This window comes from Neofelis nebulosa, chromosome 10 (assembly GCF_028018385.1).
Source record: "Neofelis nebulosa isolate mNeoNeb1 chromosome 10, mNeoNeb1.pri, whole genome shotgun sequence".
Classification (NCBI taxonomy): Eukaryota; Metazoa; Chordata; class Mammalia; order Carnivora; family Felidae; genus Neofelis; species Neofelis nebulosa.
In genome coordinates, this window is record NC_080791.1 from 110567290 (window position 1) to 110592469 (window position 25180).

The window sequence follows — 25180 nt, forward strand, 5'->3', positions numbered from 1 at the left end:
CTCGCGCCGCTCTGACCTCTCTGAAATGCCGCTCACGGGGAGGGGGTTCCGCGGGAAGAACGGTTCCGTGGCAGGGGGGTCGCGAAGCGGGTAGAGACGCCGTCCTGCACAGGCTCAGGGAAGCGGGCTTGGCCCTCCCTGTCCACAACCTGGCCTGCTTCCACCCCGCTACCCACTTATCCCCAGCCGCTCCAGCAGCGGGCTGAGGAATGGAGGAGGGGCTCCCAAGGGGGAGATTCCCACAGGGTGATTCTTCACGCGGCCCCTCGACCCCCACACTCGGGACAGGACAGGGAACTGGTTGGCACCGCAGCGGCTCCCAAGTCATGCTGCCCGGAAGATTCCTTCTGTCTGCAGGGAGTGCAACACACACAGGAAACACCGTGATCCCCAAAAAGAGGGCCAGAGAGCAGAACAGAGGCTGGGCCTTCTGGAAAAAACCAGAAGGAGCTACACGAGAGACCACTCTCTAACCGAACACAGGTTATCGCCGGCTCAGGGATTAAAATGTCAAGTTTGTGTCTTGACACAAAATAACATTTTAGAGCAAAAGGGTCTGCTGAACCATTCTGACCCTTTCACAAGGGTCCTGTGAAAATTGAAGAAGTAATCGATTCTAACTGCATCGAACTGACTCATGTAATTTACCTCCTATCAAGCCTCCACCCAGTAGTCTCCTACCTGCTGTTTCTTGGTGGGGTACTTCAGGACGTTGGCTCTGAAGAAAGGGTACTTTTCATAGTTATAGTCATACATCCACTCACAGAAATGATTCCCAATGTCAAATCCCCTGAAAGAGAGGTAAGAGACGCTGCGAACCGGGCACCCTGCCACGGCACGAGGCTCCCCGGCCAGAGAAGGACAAAGGCCGAGTCGTGAGCACCCCTCCCAGCAACAAACTGTCCTTCCCGAGGTTCCCCGGGGATGACAGCGTCAGTGACAGGGAGAGCCGACGGGGCAGTTACCAGAACCACAGCCGACCGGAGCCACAAAAGTGCCCATGACTCAAGAGCCATTGTTCAAGGGGCGCCTGGGTGGCTCAGTCGATTGAGCGTCGGACTCTGGATTCTGGCTCAGCTCATGATCTCACGGTTTGTGGGAGGGAGGCCCGCACTGGGTTCTGTGCTGCCAGTGTGGAGCCTCTTGGGATCCTCTCTCTCTCTCTCTCTCTCTCTCTCTCTCTCTCTCTCTCTCTCTCTGCCCCTCCCCCACTTGCACGTGCATGTGCACTCACTCAAAAAAAAAAAAAACTTAAAAAAGAAAAAAAGCAATGGTTCGAGAGCCTCCTGCACTCAGGGCTCTGACCTCTGACACCGACAAAATACCAAGTTGTGCATCGTGACTCCTCACACCGTTGCTCCCCACGAACCATGGAGAACAGGCCTCGCTGCCTCACGCACCGCTGCAGGCTGCGGGGGCAGACGCACCAGCCTCCGCTGCATTTTGCTGCCTGTTTTCTGCTCTAATTGTTTCCTACGTGCATCGTTGACCTAATAGAACGATACGGAAATAAACACATTTTACTGTAACGTGTTACCTGTAATTATAACTGCTGTACTCGAAGTCGATGAGCATCAGTTTCTGCTTTTCAGAATTCTCTCTGCCTTCCAGCATTAAGATGTTACCTGCAAAAAAGGTTTCGACGACGTGCCATTTACCGTGGGCTTCACAGTCGAAGGCACGAGCCCCTGACCGGCAGGGCCAAGAGCGGTTCTGATCCTCTCCGGGAATCCGAACCACACGAGTGAACGCAGGCCACAGAGTCCCAGGAGCAGCACTGTCACACACACACCCCCCCCCCCCCCCCCCAAAACAGAAGGCCCGGGCCGCGCGGACACAAGAGCCCCTGTTCACAGCAGCCCAAGAGTAACACGGCCCCGGGCTTACCCCCGAACAAGAACGGCCCGCCATTCGCTTGCTGGGGCAGTACTCCCCAGTCGTTTCACACAGGGGTGCAGAAGACGACTCTGGACTGGCATGCCAGAGTTCTGGCTGACCCAACATGCCCGGCAGCGCTGAGGCGGGGTGGCAGACGGGCCGGATGTGGCCCACCAGCTAGGGAGCCGCGTCCTGGTGTCCCCCTCGACAAGGATGTCACCGGTGAGGGCAGCTACCGTGCATATGGCTCCGGGGACCACACTCGGCCCCACTGCTTCGCCTCACCCACTTCTCCTCCTGCGGAGGAGGCCACAGGTGGCGTTCCTTCCGCCACAGGTCCCGTGAGGCCGAATTCCGGGCCACAAGTGAACTGACTGCCAGACTGGCTCTTCAGACACACGTTCCAAGACCCCCACACTCTACACGACGTTCAGCGTGACTACGGGGCTGGGGGGTGGCACCGGCGAGCCAGGCTTTGCTAGGTTTTCGGCCCCTCTCTCTCCGGGGTTTCTGCAGGAGGTGCACTTTCTAGGCTTCTCGGCATCCATCTTCTGTTTCCGGTGGGCAGCAAAAGGAGACTTGGAAGCAGATGCCCAAAGCGGCAGAAAAAGGGAGACAGACGCCCCCAGCTTCTCTGGCCCTTGCACACATGGCCACCGCCGGCAGCCGGCCTCCCTCACGCCCCTGGTGACGCCTGTGCCGCTACCAGCCGCTGCCACGCAAACCTGTGGCTGACGCGTCTACACTGTGCGAGACGTGGCCAGCAATGATCAACTCTTCAATAAAACGTATTTTGGCTCAAACTGGTGTCTTATCGATGACTGACCTTCAACACAGACTATTGTTAAAATTAAAAACAAACCGCTGAGCCTGGCAAACGGCCCGAGGGTGGGCATGAGCCAACAGTGACGGAGAGGACAAGGACAGCAGAGCACCGTGGCAGCACCCGTGGGACCTGCCCAGCTAGACCGGGCCTCCATTTGAAGTCACGGTGGGCAAAGGTGGCTCACAGTAAGGGGTATCCGGCATCATAATTTCCTAAAGGCAGAGAGACTCAAGGCCATGGCAGAGTGAACTGATCTTGAGAGCAGGTGACCTCGATTAGCCGCGAGGCGCTGCAGGTGGAGGGGACGAGGCCCCCAGGACCGATCCCGGCCACGGTCATCTCCTACTGTGCCCTCAGATTACTGAAGTCCTGTGTCCACCAGAGTAAACACTAAACGAGTAAGTAACTTGGGAAGTTTCCATCCTTTATCCTCCCAGGTTAGCGAACATTCTCATTTTTTCTTCTGTGAATATATTTCTTGCAAAAATGGGAGGATACCCCCTGTGTTTTTCCAAAAGTTGCTTTTTTTCTCTTAACACATCCTGGAGATTTTTCTGTATAAAAACTCGACCTCATTCTTTTCAACAGTTACACAGCACTCCATTGTGCGGCCCTGCCATTATTCACACGGCCATTCCCCTCTCCGCGGCCCTGGCACTCATCACACAGTGGACACACACACACACACACACACACACACACTCAGCCTTCCAAGCAGACACACAAAGCCAGCTCCACAAAACAGGCAGCAATCCTTACCTTCCTGACAGTCGTTATGACAAAACACAACTGGAGAAGGGGTGGATTCCAGCAGCGACCTGGGAAAGGAAGGTTTTGTCGTCACTCGTCACACTGTAGGCCAGAGACAGAGCGCCACCATCTCTGTGCCCGGCGCTGCACAGACGCTCCGCGGCGCCACACGGCCTCCGTGCAGTGCTTTTCTTGTGGCCTCCGGGAGCGCCACCATCACGCGACGACAGCTCCGCGGCAGCTCAACCCAGAGACCCTCGTGAGCCCCCGGGGTGCCCAGCTCTTCCCGTGTGGGCCCCCTCCTGGAGGACCCTCCTCACGTGGCTGTGGGTCCTGGCTCGCAGCGCGCCCCCCCAAGTATGACCCTCCTCATCAGTCTGCCTCTGGTCTCCGTCACACCTCTTACCACGACTTGACATTACGGGACGTGTTTGCTGGTCTCCGTCTCTCCTACTAAAACACAAGCGCCTTGAAGAACGTCCCGGTCACCACTTGCTGGGCACCACGTGCAAATGTGACTGAGGAAGGCCGGGACCGCTCGCACTCGGGGCGAATGCCGGAGGCCTGCACCGCTGCACCCCAAAGGCCGGGCGGTAGCCCCTGTTCGGAGGCCAGCACCGAGTTTCCTACTCCATTTCCCCCCAGAGCTTGCGGCGCACGGTTCCCCTCCTCTGCGGACACCCCCAGCCTGCCGCCCCCACGACCTCCGTTCCAGAAGAAAACCCGCGCCGTCGCCACGGACCGCGCCTCACCTCAGGTTCTCCAGTTCCAAAGGCAGGTTGTGGCGGAGGAGTCTGTGGAGCTGCTTCACTCTGGGCTCCCCGGCAAACTTGACCCTCAGGACTTGATTCAGATACCTTGCAGGAAAGGGGAGAACGGAAACCACCGCTCAGTCCCCCGTGGCCTCCTCCTGGAGCTCCCGTGAAGTGTAGCCACGGGATGCCAGCGGGGAGCCCCGGGCTCTCTAGAAAACTCACTTCCTGCCCACCCACCCGTCCGGCAGACCAGAGGAAGGACTCCGACCACCGTGGCAAACAAGTACTCACGCTGGCACCTCTGGTGGCCGCTAACACAAAACTGAGTCAGAGCCAAGCGGTTTGGCCACTTACTTTTCCATTGTTCCAAAAAGCCATTTTGGTTCCTTATTGAATGGCATTTTCATACCATGAAATGTGGCCATTTTCTCAGCTATTTCTGCAGAAATATCTGGCAAACTTAATTCTTCAGTGTCTAATCGCCGGCTCTGGAATAAAAAAGGGAGTTAGAAAACGGCATTTGTTCAGGGAACCTGGAGGTGTGCGATCACACAAGCCTAAGGACTAGGAGTCCGTTCTGTAGGGCATCTAAGTCTCCTCCGGCGCACCGAAGTCCCGTAGGAACGGGCACCGTGCCCCGCGGACAGTGCCCCAGCAATCGCCATGGCATTTGTCAGCAAGGGGGAGGGGCCTGCTCCACAGCTCAGTATCATTTTGAACCCTTTTAATCGTGAGAAGGTCCTCCCCGCATATAAGCGTTTAGGCGGACTCTGTGCTCCCTGCCCTCTGCCTGACGCCAGAGCGTGCCCTCTTCCCTGGTAAAAGCTCCAGGTTTCCAGCGGTTTGGCACATGAGCCCGTGTCTAACTCCTTCAGCAGCTCGGACACCCCGCCCGGACACATCTCAGGCAAGAGGTGGTCCCAATCGGAAGCACTGCCAGGAATTCAGCATGAGCCACGGCCCCCTCGCCCACAGTGGCGTCCACAGCCCCCGCCTGGCACAGAGCAGGCTCTCAGAGCGCAAAGCTGAGCAAAGAAACAGAGGTGCCCAGCTCCCGCCACTGCGGCTCCCGTCACTGCCACCCCCAGAGCTCCCAGTTCCCACTACTGCAGCCCGAGGCCACGCCCGCTCCGGAGGCACGTCCCAGCTCCTCACGAGGAAAGCACAAGCCACTGAGACCTGTTCGTTCTTCCCACGTGCACTGCTCCCCTCCAGAAGCCCAAAGAGGCACTCCTCCGAAAATCCAGAGCGGCACAGCACAGGGGTGAACAGGGGGAGTCTCCAAGCTAGAGAAAAAAAACCCAGCTCGAACCCTGGCTTTAATCCTCATGCCAAAGGCATAGGGGCCAAAGGCACGCTGCTCAGACCTCTGCGTCTGACTTTCTGGTTTCCACAAAATGAGAAGCGCATCAAGTCCCTGGCGGGCTGCTCTGAACGAGGGCGGGCGCTGCAGGCAAGGGCCCTAGGCCAGCAGCCCGCCGGGCAGGTCTTGACAAATGGTGGGAGCCCGGCGACGAGAGCTCAGGGCTCCCTTGGAAGCAGCAGGCCCAACCTCTCCCTCCTCCTGCACCTGGGACCCGGCAGCTTCTTGAGCGGTGGCACCAAGGTGAGGGCAGGGCATTCACTCGGCTTTCCCTCGGCTCGGTTACAAAACGCCACTGATCTGTTTGGCACCGTGGAAAGTGTAAGACTAACCGCGCTCAAAAATGAGCCCCTTGCAGGGTTCTAAGCTCCTTCGGAAAGAGCAACAGGAGACCAGCGTTCGCAGAGGTCACTTCCTGTGCCCTCTGGAACGTGGCTACGGGGACCGGATGGGGTGGGGCGCACGCGGCAGTCCTGAGTAAACTTGCAAGTAAGACGTGCCATCAGGCCGAGCCAAACGCAATCACCGTCTCTGGGGTCAAAAGCGGTTGGATATCGGTAGTTTCAAGTGGTTCGACCTAGTATTTTAACAGAATTTTTAAAAATCTTCACGACATAGCAAACGTTATACATAAAGACACTGGAACTACAGAACTAAAACCGCACGCACCCCACGGACACTCCGACGCCCGCGTCCTGGTCCGGGACAGGACGCCCCATTATTCTGAGCTGCGGTCCCTGCTCCTTTCCCTTCCCTACGAGGAGTTTCACCACAGGCGTACACTTCACACAGCTTCCGGAGTGCTTCCAGGGCTTTATTAAAATGACCTATACTATTTGTAGCCTTCACCACCTGGTCTTGTCGCTCAGTGTCATCTTAAGGTGCATCCGTGTCGCCACTCGTAACCACAGGAAGTGCTTTAGATTTTTAACTCTTTCAAATGCTTTATTATTATCTCATTTGATGCTCGTGCAGCCAGATGTTACTGTCCTTACTGGGACAGTTATAAATAAAACAACCGCCAGGTGGCAAGCCAGGTGCCAGGCTAGAGACCGAGGCCTGTCGGCTGGCGGCCGCTCGTATGGTGCCACCGCACGACCTAGAAGAGGGTTCCCCTCCTGGGAGACAGGTCACAAGGAGGCTCCTATCCCTGGGCTGTGGGGAATCAGACCATCAGCAGCCCTTCCTCCAGCCTCTCGCCGAACACGGGTTGAGTCTTGGCGAGCAGGGCCTCCCTTCAGCCAGGCCAACCGCACGGGTGGCCACGTGAGGCCGGGCAGGAAAAGGCAGCCATGCGTGACCCTGTCTTCGAGGGGCCCCACGGCTGAAGAGGAGGAAGCCTTCACCACATCTGTGAGCTTGGCTGTGAGTGGGGAGGCAGGCCAGCCAGGCTCAGCAGCTCCACCTAAACGGCCCGGAGCCGCCCCACGCTCCCTCTGACTCGAGCTCTTGAGGCCCGAAGCCCTTCGTGGGTTTACTCACACGTAACTCTAAGCAAGACACGCAGGTCTGGACGTTAGAGCAACATCAGAAATGCCTCAGGACAGCAAGAAAGGGCAAACGCTCCCAACCCTGGGAAACGGGATTAGAGCCGGGCCCTGAAACACCAGAGGCACTTGACGGCCCGTGGGAGCTGGGGAGACTCAGACAGAGGGAGTGAAATGGGAGACGAGGCAAAGAGCGGTGGTGGCCCCACGGGGCGAAGACCCGGGTGTGGCACGCGGCGGCCAGGGCCACGGGGACCGGCTGTGACTTCTAAAGGAGGCCCAGACGTCCGCAGGAACAAGGTGAAGGGGGAAAATGCCGGGGTAAGCAGCCTTAGGGGTCAGTGGAATGTAGGCTTCATACAGATTTTTCATCCGGATGAACATCTTTGCAGAAAGACAGAGGTGCTAATGTAAACGCAACAGAAATTTGTTTTTTCTTTATTTCTGATGCAATGGAATAACGTGTCACTTTTGCTACGCCAGAGCACGACGTCTCGGGCTCTTGCAGCCACAAGGGCAAGAATCCATCTTTTGTCTGCGGCGCGTGCCGGCCGACGGGTGCAGAACACATCTTACCGGGATAAACTGTTCCAGGCGGCCTTGGGGGAAGATGCCGTAGAGCTTGGGTCCCAGCGACCTCTCTGCGAGAATGGCAAACATAACGCTCTCCAGAACCATGGCCTCGGCCCCCTAGAACAGACAGCAACACAGCACACGTTTCCTGAGGGCTGAGGGTGCGCAGGCACGAGCCCTTCCACGGGAGCAGCGGCATCACCCCCAGCGACTCTACGACTGGGCGTCACGACCGCCACCCCCATCTTGAACGCGAAGACACAGAGATCAACATCTTGTAACGTGCAGGGTCCGTGCTTGCAGGGGTCACACTATATCAGTAAGATTTCAAATTCCAGTTTAACTGGGTCGCTGATTCCAAAAACAGAGTATCTGTTGGTATTTTACTGCTCGTATCTATCTTAGAACTCTGAATTCCACCCATGGCACCTTCTCAAAGGCCGCCACAATGCCGTCCGCTCTGGAGAGGGGGGTGCTGGCCTGCTTTTCAGCCGCGAGCGCGGAGCAGGAGCGCGGGGGCCTTCTGCCACCGAACCCATCCTTAAGGACGACTGACAGACCTGGGCCTGTCTTTCTGTCCAAAGAGCGCCCTGGCGCAGAACATCCCCGGCTCCATGCCCTGCTCTTATCCCTAGTCTTGCTGCCGGTTTAACTTAGTCTCTTGCCAAAATCCCCGAGGCTCCTAAACGGTCTCTAGTCCCAGTGACTCAGGTGGATCCACAACCATCCTGCCTACAAAACTCACCTTTTGGCCTCAGTTCAAATTCACTCCTCAGTCCTCTGCCATTAAACAGCAAATTAACCTCGAAGTCACTGTGTCTGAGGAGGGGCCAGCGGGCGTGGGGGGCGGGGGGAGCTTCCAGAGGATTCTTATTCACCCCTTGTTAAGAAACGTGCCGTGGGGAGTGCGATCCCGCACAAACACGGAGCAAAGCGAAGCAGCTCTGTACGCTCATGTTACAAACACGCGCAACGGGACCGACTCAGGCAATGACAGGGCGCTAACGTCACAGAGAAGAAAACGGAGAAGCTACTTTTCCAAAGGACACGGAACCACACCGGAGTCAACAGCCATTTGATCACCTTCACATTTCGGGGAGCAAACGGCTTTGCTGGTGGTCCCCCATACTTCCAGTTTAGCCACCGTCTCGTGGGTGTCATTTATTCCCACAATTGTGGGCTGACCACCTCGTGAGACCCGATCTTTACTTACCCACTTGCAGTTCTGCGCCTACGGCTGCCATGAACCATACCGCGTCCTCCCCAAATCCACACACCGAAGCCCTGGCCCCCAGCGTGATGGTGTGTGAGGACGGGCCTCTGGGAGGGGGACGGGCACAGATGAGGTCACGGGTGCGGGGCGCCCACGCGATCAGCGTCCTTATACGAAGAGACACCAGAGAGCCCGCTGTGCCTCCCTCTGTCTCTCCGTCCCTCTGCCACGTGAGGACTCGGGGAAGACCGCACCCGCGGGCCAGGAAGAGGGCTCCGCCAGACCCCAAACGTGCCGGCACCCTGATCTCAGGTGTCCGGCCCGCAGCGCCGAGAAATAAACGTGTGCTGTCCGCACCCCCACGGAGCCTGGTATGGCAACCTGGGCAGACGCAGACAATGACCGCACACGGCACTGCCCTGTCAGGTTAACGGCGTGGAGAACAGGGTCGAGGGTCAGACAGGTTTTATTTCTGAACCCCTCGAAGGAGGTGGAGTCCCTGGCGGCCCGACGACCCGCGCCAGAGACACCCCGCAGGAGAGCGTGCGCAGATCTGCAAGGCGCCTCTCAGACTCTCACCTGGATGTCGGTGTGGAGTGAAATGCCAAGGCGCACGCAGGCCGGGCACCGCGGGACGGGGGACGGGGGTGTGGAGGCGGACAGGCTGTCCGTGGTGGCTCTGTGCAGCCCTCGGCACACCCTCCCCTCTGCACACCCTCCCGTCTCACGATTTCAAAGAGTTGCATCAGGATTTCTTCTGTCTGGGTATCCAGATTTTGTCGGAATCAAAATTTGTTTTCTGGCTTCCCTCTGTGTGGAGTGACTAAGCCTCAGGGCCTTAGGGTTGGCGCCGTATAAAACATCCGAGTGCCCGATCCTGAACAGGCCTTCGCGTTCGAAGTTACAAACTTTATACAGAGTTAAGACCCACCGCGTTAGCTCAGTAGCCTTAGCATTTTGCGCATCGTGTCCACTCAGTACAAAGGCTACTGGGGACTGACCTCACAGGCCGTGCTGTCGCTGGCACTCGGGCTGAACACACACACTGTCCAGAATCCTCTAGAGTTGAGTCAACCCATCGCCAGGATGGAGAGAAGATGGAAAGAGACTTAGGAACTTTGCAGTTCTCTCTGGCATTGCTCCAAACACTATAAATAAGAAATCTCTTTGTTCATATGTAGTATCGCAGTTCAATATTTATTCCCGGGAGGGAGGAAGGGGAGCTGGTGCGTGGAGGGAAAAGTCTGGAGGAAGAAACGAAGGAAAACAATCACAAGCAAGAAAAATGGTTAAAATAGGTTAAGAAGGACAGCAGGTGGCACGCCTGGGTGGCTCAGTCGGTTAAGCGACCGACTCTTGATCTCAGGGTCCTGAGTCTGAGTCTCACATTGGGCTCATGCAGGACACGGAGCCTACTCAAGAAAAGAAGAAAAAGGGGAGCGGGCCGTCTCAGAACGAGGGCATCGACTTGTGTGTGCCAGCCTTTTGGGAACCGCCAGGTCTCCAAACACCTCCCTGCTTGCTACTTAAGCGAGTAAAGAACCGGACGGGACCAGAGCGACCCAGTTCACCGCCCCAGCACTGGCCCAGGCGCCGCCACTGGCCATCCAGACACTGGTCCTAATTTCTTGGGACAGAAGGTCCTACCTCCTCTTGAAACCATTTACTTGGCCCCAGGGAAACCGGAAGAGCCTGCAGGGACCCGTATCCCGGAGAGAGAAGCAGACAACGCACAAGCCCTGCGGCAGGGGCAGGACAGAGCTGCTTCCAGGAAATGACAAGGACACTTGAGGGTGAGACGGAGGTCCCGAGGCGGGAGTGACTTTGGCACATTCGAGGGAGGGGAGGGGCGGGCGCCGGGAGCCCAGCCACCAGGAAAGAGGAGGCCCAGCCGGAGAAACCTCAGCTCGTGGAGCATTTAAGGGGAGGAACCCACAAAGGGCCTGAGAATTCCCGGCGACAGTGAGGAGCACACTCTGGACCCACTCGATCCTTAAGACAAACCTTATATGCTCACAACTGTGCCAGACTTTCTAGCATTTTCTAATGTGTTTCCTTTTAAAAAGCAACAAAAACGCTGACATCTCATGTCTGTGAACGATTCAGATGGGGGCAGCAGGAGGAGGAGGGAGCAGGAGAGGAGGCGGAGAGGGCACGGCCGTGATGGAGCGAGGGTGGTGCTGCGTGTGCAACCACACTCAGGCAACACTCAGGGGAGGAGCAGAGTGGCCACTGGATCCGAGCACGTGGCAGTCGTCGGTGACCAAAACAAGAATGGTTCTCCAGGAGAGTGAGGGGTACAGGGGCAGAAGTGTCTAGGCAGACTCTTCATTTTATCTATAATGATAGATCATTTTCCTTCACAAAATTAAAATCCAGGGGTGCCTGGGTGGCTCAGTCAGTTAAACGTCCGACCCTAGGTTTTGGCCCAGGCGGTGATCTCACGGGCTGTGGGTCAAGCCCCACGTCGGGCTCGGCGCTGGCAGCGTGGAGCCTGCTTGGGATTCTCTCCCTCCCTCTCTCTGCCCCTCCTCCCACTCTCTCCCTCCCTCTCTCTCTGCCCTTCCCCCATTTGCACTGTCTCTCTCAAAACTAAACTTAAAAGATGTATTAAAAGAAATTAAAATCCAGGAACAGAATATCAAACTTATGAACTTCTTGAGAAGACATAACAGCGTTCCTGTGGTATTCTTGCCCAAAATGCATAACCTCATTCCGGTCATGAGAAAAGACGAGACAAACCCAAACCTGAGGGGACATGGCTGGGCCCAGTGCCCAGCGAGCGCTGGGACCGTGAGGCACACGGAAGCAGATACACGGACTAAGGGGGGAACAACCAGCAAATGCAGCACTGGGGTCCTGGCCACATCTCAGAACAGAGCAACAGTGGAAACACCTGGGAAACTCAAGTCGTCGTTACTAGGCCATGTTGGGTCTCCACGGGTGTGTCAGGTGTTAACGTCAGGGGAGGTCGGGGACGGGGGAGGGGGGGGGGGTCGTATGGGAGCTCTCTGTACTAGCTTGAAAGCAAACTTCTGTTGTGTCTACAATTCGTCTGAAATAAAAAGTTAAAAATAAAGAAATGCATCTAGAAAAGACTGAAATCAGGGGGTGCCTGGGTGGCTCAGTCGGTTAAGCTGACTCTTGATTTCAGCTCAGGTCACGATCTCACGGTTTTGAGTTCGAGACCCACGTGGGGCTCTGTGCCGACAGTGGGGTGCCTGCTCGGGATTCTCTAACACGCTCTCTGCCCCTCCCCCACTTGTGCACATGCTGTCTCAAAATAAATTAAAAAAAAAAAAAAGACTGAAATCAGCAATATGATTAAGTCAGCCACAAATTCTGCGCGGTGGCATAAAGGTGTTTACTAAATTATTCTGTGCTAGTCCACGTGCTCAAAACTTTTTCAAAAGAAAAACAAAAGGTTGATCGGGAAGTGAGAAACAGAGAGTATATAAATACTCTCATACTCTCTCAAGAAATCCTGCTACAAGAGGGAGCAGACTCAGGCAAGGCCAGCAAGCTCTGTCCGCCACGAGGGACAGGAGCAACGCGCCCGCAGACAGGGAGAGAGGACAGCTGGAGTCTGGAGCCCAAGGGAAGGACCAGCCCATGGAAAGGGCAGGTGCAAACACAGACAGTTCACATGCTTGTAAGTGGACAGACGAAGGCCGAGAGCATAGCAGCCACCAAAGACGGGCTCCGTGGCCTGCCGGGGGCGGTCCTCCCCGGCCAAGCGGTTTCCCGCCAATGATGTTGCTCAGGTGCGGGCTTAGAGAAGGCCAGGTGGCTGGGCCCAAAGACCAAGCTGGACACGGAAATCTTCAGCGAACCAGGGCAGCTCTCTGACGGTTTTCAACAGAGGAACGGGGAAGAAGCGAAAAGACACCACCCACCCCACCCCCCACCCCCACCAGTCGGCCTGGAGAAGGGGGCTGGGGAGCAGTCTCTGAGACAGTGAGACTGTGGAGAGGCCAGGTGGTGGGGGAAACGTTCAGAAGAGAGAGGACAAGATTACAGACAGAGGCCAGCCATCCAAAGGGGCTCCAAGAAGAAAAACCACCTTCACCTTCCCCACTCCCGCAGCCAAATCCCTACCTTTTCACCCAAAGAAATTACAATCAGAGCACCCGCTGTTTGCTGCTGGGCTCTGAGTGGAAATCCAGCAGGAACAGGAGGAAGAAGCGTGGCGGTGACCAACGGGTCACCCGAGGCAAGGGCATCTTGGACGGAGGAGGGGAAGGGACAAGGAGCGTGTGCACCGGCGGGCAAGGGGCAGAATGTTCCAGAGCTGTCCACTGGCTCCAGCTGCAGCCGACGTTCAACAATTCTACACTGCGCCTGCTGTACACCAGGCAGGACAGCTGTGGCGAGACCACACGGGGTGGTGAGGTGCTGCCCTGAGTCTAGAATCTCACAAGAGGAGGAGGCAGACGTGAATCGCGTTGACACTGAAAACCCCGGCCTGGCAAGGAGCGGAGTGGCGGCATATGGCGCTCGGGGTGCGGGCACGGAACAGACACGCACGTCCAGTCCAGAGAGCAGGAGGGCTCCCTGGGGAAGCAACCCCGAGTGACGTCCCATTACGTGCACAAGTGGGGGTGGGAAGCGGGTACAGTGGGGAGCACTCCAGCCGGAAGGAGCAGCATCGGCAAAGGCTCTGTGGCTGCAAGAAAACCAGTTTAGGAGAACGTGGCTGGAGCAGGAATGTGGATGCGGGACGAAGGGGAGAACGGAAGGTTCAGCAGGATCAGACAGGCACCTGCTGGGATAAAGCCCAACCCGACCTGGGGTGGAGTGAGCACTGAAGGATGTCAGGCGAGAGGCTGACCTGACCAGAGGAGCGATTCGAGCGGGAGGGGGAGCGGAAGCGGCGCCCCCAGAGGAGATGGCGGGAGCCTGGACCCTGGAGGTGGGCGGTTCCAGAGGAGACGGGCACACAGACCCTCGGTAGAGTTCAGAGGAAAACAGACTCGGGGTTCGGATACGGGGCGAGGGAGAGAAGGGGATATCGGAGGTGACTCCCCGCCCTCTGTCTGCAGAGAAAGGAGAAACTGAGGTTCTGCCGAGGGGACGGGGTGGGGAGGAGTCCGTGCGTTCGTCTTGGGCCTGGTGACGCCACTGAGAGGCGGCGGCGGGTGGCGCTACCCCAGGCAGGGGTCAGAGCCGGGAAGCGACCCAGGGACGAGGGGCAGCATGGGAGGAGAGCCTCAGGCATTCTGGCATTTGAGACGCTAGGAGGTCAGGCCTGAAAAGGGGCCGGGGAGGGGAAGGAAGCGTTCAGAAAGGGCAGGGTGCTATCGAGTGCTGCAGAGAAGGGGAGTCAGAACTGGAGGCGCACGGGGGGGTCTGTGTCCCGGAGGCCCCAGTGGCTCTGGTGGCCCAGCCTTTTCTACTGCCGGCACACACGAAGGTCCACAGGCAAAGGCCTCAAATGGCTGCAAACTCACTGTCAATCACTTCCTGCCCAAGGGCGTCTCTGTCAGCGGTCACCCAGAGAGCACAAGTTCCAGATCCACTAGACGAGGGTCTCCAGGGAAGGGCACACCCACAATAATCCACCGCGACGCGAGAAGGAAGTCACTCCCAGTACTTCTGTTTCTTCATGACCTCACCTCTTTTCAGTTTCTACCTCTAGACCATTTGAATAATTCGAATACAGTGCGGAAGCCAGCGTACTTACATACGCGTGTGTAGATGCAGGTTTTATGTCTGTGTTGTGTGTGTGTGTGGGGGGGGGTGTATACGTATACACAAACTTGCACATGTTGGGACAGTATGCTCAAAAGTTGTTTACTCCCCGGAACGCGGAGATCACTCTCAAGACTCCCCACTTCTGAGCCTCATAGAGGGGCCAGGTGTGGACACAGCAGTGCTCCCGACCCCAGGCTCTTCTCTGAGTGTGAGCATTTCAGAGAGTGAGGTCATTTTAATTGGGAAGAAGCCTCTCTGACCGGATTGCCACTCTGGGAAAAGGCACCCCTGCTTGCCCCAGGCAGTGCCTGCTTAGCAGAGGGGCGCGTGACCAGAGAAGGGGGTCAGAGGCACGCAGCGCAGCAGCACAAGCCTATCACGCATAACCGTCTCCCCAAACTGCCCTCTCCCAGCACCCCAAATAATGTCTAGGTTGCCGCAGGGGCACCACACGTCCACTGCCTACGCTCAGGAGGAACTGAAAATACCGGCTGCACGCTCGGTCTTAACCCCAGCGTGGCAAGAGCCCTTGCCCTGAGACCGACAGACCAGGGCCGTCCAGGGGCGGGAAAGAGGAAGCGAGACCGGAGCGCCGACGTGGGCTAACACGGGTTTACACCTCATACAGACGCAGAACGGACTTAATTACTTACTTGAAATTCATTTTCTTTCTGAGCTTGTTCGGATCCCTCTTTATTACAGGACCTCTACGAATGAGAAAAAGCAAACACTTCCGGTAAGATGGGGAACACCACACAGACACTAACTTTGCAACCACCAGAACAGTCAGGGTTTATAAAAACATCACAGATCTTTAATGAATGTTTCTCAACCCACTGAAGCCACCAGCGGCAGGCTAAAATGCCCCACCAGTGCCCACGCTAATACTGATACCCAAGGAATCGCTTCATTTCTTTCCAGGAAAAGGAATGTGCTGTCGACACCCCACAGCCTTGTACCTTTTCACAATTTCATTGTCCGAGGAAAGTCAATAGGGGGCGCTCTTCCAATCAGGCCTTCCCGAGACCGCCCGTCAAGTGGTCTCCCCGATTTAGGTAGGCGGTTCCTTCAAGGCAACACTATCCCGAGGAAGCCTCCTTCCTACAAGAACGGGCAGTGTACACACACCCAGGGCAAGTGGTAGTCAGCACAGAACTGGGACAGAGAAGAAAGCCCTGTGCGGGCGGGAAACGCGGCACCGAACGTGGGCGACGAGCCTGCCAACTTGGTACGTTCACAGACTGGCCCTGCTCGCTCCGCCTGTCCCTGGCTCGATCTGAATTCTTCCTCTGCCAAAAAGAGGGTCGTGCAAATTTAATAAAGCCCCTAAGCTTATTTCATGGATTAAGGGATCCGTGTATCACTTTCCTCAATGAAATTGCAAATTATTGGAAGCCAGGGATCTGGCAAGGAACAACTAGATCATTAAGTACCTTAAATGACTCTCTGGCTCCGTTCTCTCTTCAAGGCACAGATCGTATGTTTTAAAAGCCCCCCCACCCCCACCCCAAATGCTTTAAAAGCCTTCACAGTATCTTTAGTAAGGGGATGGAGAAAAGCAAGTCAGAAATTTAAGGATCGTGTCGACATTTTATACTCAAGTATCACCTCCAGAAATGTTACTTGTTGTCATTGAACTATGTCGGCTTAAGCCAGACACAGAAGGAAGCCCACAGGGAGCTTTTTAAAAAGTTTAAGGTAAAAGATTCTGGAACATCCCGTGAAAAACATACCTTTCCATTCCACAGCTTTATCAAAAATACCTGTACCGAGGGTGGAAAGTGTGGACAGGGGAAAAAAAATGCCACGTTAAGCAACACCAGCTACTCTAGCACCATTCAAGACTGCAGTGATTTAAAGCGGGGCTCGCATCCATCATATACGGAAACAGTGCACAGACGTCTTAATGTGTGTTCTGCACAAACCGTACACGTGCTGGCTTATGCGATATAAAAGTAAACAAATACCCACGTTCATGAAGCTATCTGCAAAAACCTCGCACTTATACATATTCGGCAACATCTTTAACATCCAGTTAAGTTCATTTTGTACAAAGTACAGAAAAATACAAATGGAGGACATACAGTTTCATTTGCGTAATCTGCGTTTCTCTGATGAAAAGATGCTGCAGGTGAAATCCCGTTACGATCAAAGCTACAAAAATGAAAATGCTACGGAAATACTTTTAGATGTTTGCCGACAGCGTGACGTATGGTATGACGGACTCTAGGAAGGAGTAACTGGGAACCGTTAAAGCTTTCCTCCTTCCTTAATTCCAAAATACTCCCCTTACTGAACCGTTACCTCAGACTCTGACTTTAGCGTCTCCTCTCTCCCCAGTGGCCTACAAGTTCCTAATGAATAGGGACTCCATCTTTTATCTATTGTTTGTCTTCCCCCAAAGCACCAAGCAATCGGGGCGCTCACTACACTGTCGTTGGGGTGATGGAAGGCCACTCCCGCGCTGTGAAGCTCAAGGCATGGCCTCTGGGCCGGAGCTGGCGGGCACTGGGCAAGCTCGCGTCCCTGATCGGAGCAGCGCAGCGGGGAAGCTGGCTACAGTGTTTATCAGGATGCTGAATGGGGCCAAATGCCCCCCAGACGTTAATTCCCGGGCTTGTTCTCTCCAAGGAAAGTGAAGAACAAAAAAAGTACCGTAATGTGACATACTGTATATCGATACTTTGTCAAAAAGACAAATATGGAATGTGGATATCCTACTGAAATCTGTTGTAACGGGATTTGACCTGTACAGAATTCTAAATGACTACAGTTATTCCTACGCTGTTATTATTCAAACTGTATCTTCTTAGGGAGATACAGTTAATGGGTTATACAGCCAACAGAAGTCCCTTTCCCTTGTCCAATGGTGCTCTCCAAAGCGAGTCACTTCCTCCAAAGTCACAAATTGCCTTAGTTCCCACGGCCATTCCTTTTTAATACTCGTACCCTTAAGTGGAAATCAATCCCGTTAATAATTTCCCCACCCCTGCCCACTCCATTCCACCCCCGAATGAATGCATTACTTATACCATAAGAGCACCATCCTGAAGGCAAGATGGACTTCTGCCATATTCAACCCTCTGTTCTGTTTCCTCAGTACAGAATGTTCAGGTTCCCTCAATCCTGCAAACAAGAAGAGTAAGAAAAAGACCAGGAAGTCTCAAACCAATCAGATATTCACAAAAAGTGAGAGAAGAGGCCTCCTCCTGATAAGCCACAGAGAGACAGACTCACATTGCCAAAAAAGAGGTCAGAGAACTTTTTTTGTGCAGGAAAATGGGAAGTAAAATAGATCTTGGCATCTGTGGGATTCTACTTCAGAGGCACACATTTATTTGAAGCAGATATTAAAATATCTCGTATAAATATTTAACACGACCCCAAATTTTCTGCCAACTTGCAAGTTAATAAAAACTATATGAAAATATATAAAAGAAAACTACAATTTTTTACATTAGAAATTTGAACACTGGTTAATATCAAATAATTACTAAAATCTATTGATGTGAACATGATTATGGTCATTTTTTTTTTTAAATCATCTTATGTAGACAGAGACCGAAACGTTCACGGAAGTAGTAACACAATGTCTGCGTGTGCCTCATAATAACCTTACCGAAGGAGCGAGGGTGAAGACAAAGGGCTGGTCAGAGGGGAGGCGGGTATTGGGCACTTGGGGTTCATTATACTCCTCTCCTCTACTCTGTATGTATCTGAAATTCCCCATAATAAAAACTCCTTAAGTAAACAGAAATTTCAGGGCCTAAGAAGTCAGAATGCATCAAATATGTTTAAGATTGTAAAAACCATTAAACGGTACACTCTAAATGGGTGAACTGTAGAACATAAAGACGTTTAAAAAAACAAAAAACAAAAGACACCCGAAGATAATTTAAAATATACCGCCACTGGCTTCCCATCTTCCTCACTCTTTTCTTCCTATTTTGGGCTTGTTTTTCAAGAGAATCTATAAAAGGATTCATTATAATCCACATATTCATTAGACTGTGATATAGGAAATAAAATTGTCTAAGGGGGTAGCAGTAGTCGTTTTAGAGATCAAGATTTTGAAAGCGGAGTCAGATTTTTCATGGGCCAAGAACTTCTAAATAGGAAAAAAATTAACATTGATACTATAAGTTATTAGATTTTTAAATGTTTTATTATATGCTTTGACAAGAAAATGGAAGTCAGTAGACTTTAGAGGCTGAGATGAGAAAATATCGCTTGACTAAATTTTGTCTTAAATAATTTTAGGATTCAAAAACATTCTATTTAAAGTTACCCGAGGGGTGGGGCGCCTGGGTGGCGCAGTCGGTTAAGGGTCCGACTTCAGCCAGGTCACAATCTCGCGGTCCGTGAGTTCGAGCCCCGCGTCGGGCTCTGGGCTGATGGCTCAGAGCCTGGAGCCTGTTTCCGATTCTGTGTCTCCCTCTCTCTCTGCCCCTCCCCCGTTCATGCTCTGTCTCTCTCTGTCCCAAAAATAAATAAAAAACGTTGAAAAAAAAATTTAAAAAAAATAAATAAATAAAGTTACCCGAGGGGTGCCTGGGTGGCTCGGCTGGTTAAGTAAGCATCTGACTTCTGCTCGGATCATGATCTCACGGTTTGGGAGTTCAAGTCCCGCACTGAGCTCTCTGCTGTCAGGGTAGAGCCCGTCTTGGATCCTCTGTTCCCCTTTGCCCCTCCCCTAGGCGTTCCCTCTCTCTCTCAAAAATGAATAAACCCCTCTTATAAAAAATAAACTTAGGGGCACCTGGGTAGCTCGGTCGGTTAAGCGTCCGACTTCGGCTCAGGTCATGATCTCACAGTTTGTGGGTTCAAGCCCCGCGTCGGGCTCTGTGCTGACAGCTCAGAGACCGGAGCCTGCTTCGGATTCTGTGTCTCCTTCTCTCTCTCTCTCTCTGACCCTTCCCCCACTTGGTCTCTCTCTGTCTCAAAAATAAATAAACATTAAAAAAAAAATAAAGCATATGTGTTACCTTTAAAAAAAATAAACTTAAAAAAATATAAAAATAAAAAACAAAGTTACCCCATACTCCACAAGGTTTATTTCTTTAGATGTGTCTAAGCGTTTGTGCAGAATCAACTCTTATCTGGCCAGTTCTTACTAACAGATTCCTCTAATGATGATGGAGCTAGTGTTACAACTGAACTACTTTAAGAAAGCCCCATTTGTGCAATGAAACAATGTGCAATGAAACAAAGCATACCTCGCTCTCCCTAAAGTCTGTGTATGTGTGGCTATGCATGTAAATAAATCAGTCAAAGTGGTGTAAAGAAAGTGGCATGGAGTGGCGTCCAGCTATTTAAATGTCATCTCTAAGACTAAAACATTTGTCTTTAAAGTATCTTTAGGGGCACCTGGGTAGCTCAAGTTGGTTAAGGGTCTGACTTTGGCTCAAGGTCACGATCTCACGGTTCGTAGGTTCAAGCCCCACGTCCGGCTCTGGGCTGACATCTCAGAGCCTGTAGCCTGCTTTGGATTCTGTGTCTCCCTCTTTCTCTGCCCCTCCCATGCACTCACTCTCTCAAAAATAAACAAACATTAACCCCAAAAAAAGTATCTTTAAAAGCCCAGCACGGCACAAGCTAGTTGCCAGGGGACAGCCTGGGAAAAGTGCTGAATCAGCTACATGAACGACATCTCATCAACAGTATGATGAACTGGAAATGCCATTTAAGAAATCAAATCATCATCAATCGTAAATACTGTTATAAGGAGGAAGTAGCCACAGAAATAAAAAGATACAAAAAAGAGTGTTTTATAGAAACACAGAAGACAACTCTTCTTACTAGCCCTTCTCCACCAAAAACCGAAACAAAAAACTACACAGAGCACTCAGCTGACTCTTTTATTTTTATTTATTTAGTTTCAGCCGGCTCCTTTAAAGGTTCTGTACAAAAGAGTACGTTGGTTGTGGCCTTTTGATAACACTCTGGGACCCATAAATGAGAGACTGAGAAAGAATAATTCAGGAGCACCTGGGTGGCTCAGCCGGTTAAGCGTCTGACTCTTGGTTTTTGACTCAGGTCATGATCTCGTGGTTCGTGAGCCTGCCTGGGATTCTCTCTCTCCCTCTCTCTCTCTGCCCCTCCCCTGCTCGTGCTCTCCATCTCTCAAAATAAACATGTTTATAATACTTATAAATGTTTTTATAAATTTATATAAATGTATATGTTTTTAAATAAATTTCTAAATATATCTATAAATGAATAAAATCTTAAAAAAATATATATAGCCCATGTGATTACCTACTGAGCACATACGAATTACGAGAACTTAAAGAGACAAACGATTTTTAGCATTTTATGGTCTTCTCTAGTGCATCTTCAATTGCCCTGAGAAACACTCCAAAAGAATTCCATCTTCTGACTTCGTAAAATGGGACCGGACGACTTGACGAATGTCAGTTGGAGACTAGACCCTCTAAGAAAGAGGCTCTCGGAAGGCACAAACCAGAGGACAGGCAAGGGGAAGACCGCGGAAGGCAGGCTCTTCCCAGGACCTCCTCAAAACTTACGTCTGATCCAGGGTAACCTGCTGCCCCCAGACCCCCCAGGCTTCCAAGTGCATTAGGCATAAGCACCCCAAGCGCTGACGTGTAATCCACACGCTTCCGCTTCCGGGAACAGCGCCCTCGCTTCCCCAGACTGCAGGCGCCTCCCAAGGGCCCAGAGCTACTGCTGATCCCCCCCCCACCCCCCCGCCCCATAAAGGTGTGGGGGAGGGGAGGGCACTGCCTGATAAGGACAAAGAAGAAAGTCTGTTTCTAACTCCGACCAGAATATCAACAGAGCAAGGCATTTCCAACAGAGCAGTATGAAGGAGGAAGCAGCTAAATACTCGAAGTGAGTTTCCAAGTCGAGGCCCATGAATGTCTACAATCACCCAACCATTTTCTACTGAGGAAACAGAAGAGAGGAATTGGATTTGCCTGGGACAAAACAAAAACAAGCTCCCCCCCCCACCCCCCACCCCCCCAAGAAACAAAGGCCATAGAGCCCATACGTAACATTCTGAAATCTTCATCGCTGCACTGTTCTAAGCCCAGCACAATCTGTAGCCGGTGCTACTTAACAAAAGCATCACAATTTTCTTTTTAAAAGGCATTTCTTGAAACCAAGAACTAAAAGAAAGAAATTAAAGCTGTAGAGAATGCTCCAACTTTCGGAGGACTCATACTATACCGTGAATCGGGTCTGTCACCTGGAAAGCAGACTGCTCCAGGCACGATCGCATGGGCAGCCTGCGGCAGAGAACACATAGGCACAGACAGCTAAAGTGGTACATCCCCCCCCGCGTGCCCTTCAAGCCACCCAGCGCGCACATGCCTTCCCCAGGTGGGTGTGCTGCGCTCACACCGTCGCTCCAGGGACCAGAAACCCGGACTGGCTTCATGCTATAAATCCCACACATTTAAGACCAGCAAGACAAAGACATGTTGCATATGTCAAAATTAGACACACTAGTCCGTGATTTCTTTAGTTATCAAAAGAAGGCACCAAAGCAGGTATGGAAGGGGCTACAGAGGGTGATCTGGCAACCGTCCCTCGAGCATTAACGGAAGAAATACTCGGTGAGACCAAATGGGCACACACACTACTGGAAAAATTCACTTTGGAGAGGCAAGTCTCACCACCTTAGGGAGAAGTCCGATCACGCCACAAAGTACGAGGCGGTTTTTCAGAAGCAGGGTAAAAACAAGTCAAACTCACGATAATCCTCATATAATGAGAAAGAAATACACAGAGCTCCCAGTGTCCGGTTACTGGCGACACGTGCTCTCACAGTCTCTTGGGACCAAGCAGGGCTCTTCGTGAGGGAACGTGAGTCGCACGTCTTTGCACGACGCAACCCTCGTTCCGGGGAGAATTGTTTGCGAGCAATTTCTCAGTGGCCAATAGTTGACTGTGAACGATCTATGGGCTGTTCCCGTGTCGGGTGTTTCCCATATTCTATCGTGGTTTAATTTCTATTTAAACTGGCATTAAGGGAAGACGACCTTCTGCTTTCTGGTTTTAAAACAGACCGTGTCCCAGATTGCACTCTTTTGAGTCGTTAACACGTATCTGTGTTGTGCCTTGGTGCCTTTCATTTTATTACGGTTAGTCCTCAAACAAGCATTCATGTTAGCCTTCCCTCACTCAAAGAACACACAAACACATTTTCCCAGACGACGCTCGAGAGATCTTTGATGTGTATCCCAGACGTCCGTGCCTATGAGACCGTTCAGAACGGTGAGGCCAAATCTCTCCATTCACGCACAGAAGGAGCTGGCTCCACGCAGAGTCCCTGTTCTGACCGAGGAAGGGACAAAGCAGTCCCCTGAGACTTCTGCCCACTGGTGCAGGTGACACTGAATGAACAATACGTACTGACATTTGTGTCTTCCGCAATTCATGACAAATAAGCAAACGGGTTATTTGCAATCAGCCAGACTTGCTGCTTTGAAAAGGCCGCTGCTGGACGTTGCAGGGCCCACGTTCCTTCCCAGTGGCAGAAAGGAAACAAACCAAGTTACATTTATAGCCTGCGTCACCGTTTCAAGCTCCTTCTAGCAGTTACATCTCTTCCCACGATGGCAGCGGCCGAACTGGTACTTCTGCCCAGCTTCTGTTAAACATTCCCACCTTGCTTCGGGGTAATTTTACACTGGAATCTGGTTCTCACCGTCTGTGCCACTGAGGAGACCGCCCCATTGAAGTGAAAGCTAGGCCGTGTGAAACAGACCCTGAAGTATATCGATTACCTTGACAGGTGCTGTTTTAAGACCAGACCGATACTTTTATGCTCACAGCGTCTACGTTACAGAAACAGGGGCTGGGGGAGAACGATGTCTGGGGACGGAAACTGTAGGCTTTGTGCCGCCTGAAGCCCCATGAGCTGCACCAAAGAGCAGTCGTGGCGCTGCTAGGATCGTAGACGTTCTGCAGCCCCAAGATGAAGAAAAATGGCAAAGCTGAGCAACATCAAATTATTTTAAGCCGGGTCACTTGCAAATAATAGTAAGTGTAAATCAAAGAAATACTTCTACTTAATATTTGATTCTCAGAGGTAAAAAAACTCAAAAGTGTAAAAGGAGGAGAAAGGGAAGGAAGGGACACACTCAACTCACCTGGCCCAGGGTTTCATTAAACAAAAAAGGACAGTCTGAGAAAACACACGGGACCATCATCACCTGTGGCTGTCAGCGAACGATGCGGAAGGAAGGAGCTTATTCCAACCCACCTCCAAGGATGCCGCAACCGTGTTTACGGCCGACCTCGGGGGTCCCGGATTATTTGCACGCTGCACGTCCACGCACAGGCACGCGTGTGCTCTCCCCGCAGGCGGAGTACAGACGGGGAGAGCGTGACATTTGAGTTGTATGACATTTCTGTCTTTAATCGCTACATTTATGAGAGGAATGGCATTTGTTATTCAGGCGGGCTCGAGATTTGCTCAGCCACGTCTCTTCATCGATGCGAATCCTGACACATCACTGTCAATGCTGGCAACTGCTTTGTCGGGGTGGGAACAGGAACCTCCTGGTAGACTCTACCTAACTGTCCTTCCACGACAGGGCCAGGTTCTTTCTGAAAAGCTGATCGGCGATAGGACTGAACCCACGCCCCAGCAACAAAATAAATAGAGATACTTCACATCTGAGCTGAAAATACTGGAAAAGGTATTGAAGTTTGTGGTGAAGTCCCTGGCACAGCGTGGTGACAGCTCAGCTTCTGCGGCCCCGGGACCCAGCACCTGCTGCCTGGTTCGTGTCCCCCGGGCTCGAGCTCTGTCCCTACCCCCTTCTCTCTTGGGCAGTCGTTTCTCCGAGCCCCGGATTTGGTTCCCCCTGTTGTCAAGGTATTCAAATGACCAACACTTTAACAGCGGCCATTGATGTCTAAAATTCCACTGGCAACCAGTGCCCCCACCAAAACCTGGGTTTGGGGAACCAAAAATATTTATATTTGAGGCTGTAGGTTTCATATTTTTAGTAAGCTTGAACTTCAACCAAAAAAGTGTCCCTGAAGTAAGGACTCAACCAAATGAGTATTTATGCTGAAAATGGGTTATCTCCTATAATGCAAAGGAACAGCGTTTTTTCCAACAAAAATGAGATTACTGTCTAATAAGTCAATCGTGAGACTGTAAACACACGTTTGCTGTCCAGTCAGTAAGCTGCTCGCCTCCAGGTACAGCTTCTGCCCTGCATGGCGGATGCACCTTCAGGAACGGCAACTGGCATTTGCTGATAAGCATCATTAAGAAGCTAAACGTAGGGTGTTCCCCAGAAATTAGAATTATATGCAAAACATACTCCATTCTGTTAGCTTGGTAAGGATTAATTCCACTTTGAGTAGCTTTATTCTATTTATTTTGAGTTACCTAAGAGGTTTTTTATTTGTTTTTGTAAAAATGAATAGGAAAATAGAATTGTTAAAACAAATTCTATTTCCAGGGGTGCCTGGGTGGCTCTGTTGGTGGGGTGCCCGACTTCAGCTCAGATTATGATCTCACAGTTGGTGGGTTTGAGCCTCGCCTAGGGCTCTGTGCGAACAGCTCGGAACCTGGGGCCTGCTTCGGGTCCTCTGTCCCACTCTCTCTCTCTGCCCTTCCCCTGCTCACCTGCTCTCTCGCTCTCTCTCAAA

At 52.4% G+C, this 25180-nt stretch overlaps 1 protein-coding gene across 12 annotated transcripts in view; it reads right to left on the reverse strand.

Annotated features, from left to right (window-relative positions):
* CHKA (choline kinase alpha) overlaps positions 1 to 25180 on the reverse strand; it is a 63414-nt gene that overhangs the window by 9428 nt on the left and 28806 nt on the right. For 4 of the 12 annotated variants that reach the window (XM_058689863.1, XM_058689875.1, XM_058689874.1 and 1 more), the window contains 8 exons: positions 16273 to 16302; positions 15193 to 15246; positions 7636 to 7749; positions 4564 to 4697; positions 4207 to 4311; positions 3464 to 3522; positions 1538 to 1625; positions 682 to 790 (listed from right to left, as the gene is read on the reverse strand). In XM_058689863.1, coding sequence (XP_058545846.1) covers positions 682 to 790; positions 1538 to 1625; positions 3464 to 3522; positions 4207 to 4311; positions 4564 to 4697; positions 7636 to 7749; positions 15193 to 15246; positions 16273 to 16302 — 693 coding nt within the window. The remainder of the gene's footprint in view (positions 1 to 681; positions 791 to 1537; positions 1626 to 3463; positions 3523 to 4206; positions 4312 to 4563; positions 4698 to 7635; positions 7750 to 15192; positions 15247 to 16272; positions 16303 to 25180) is intronic. The other 8 variants (XM_058689864.1, XM_058689868.1, XM_058689870.1 and 5 more) reach the window with 5 other exon arrangements.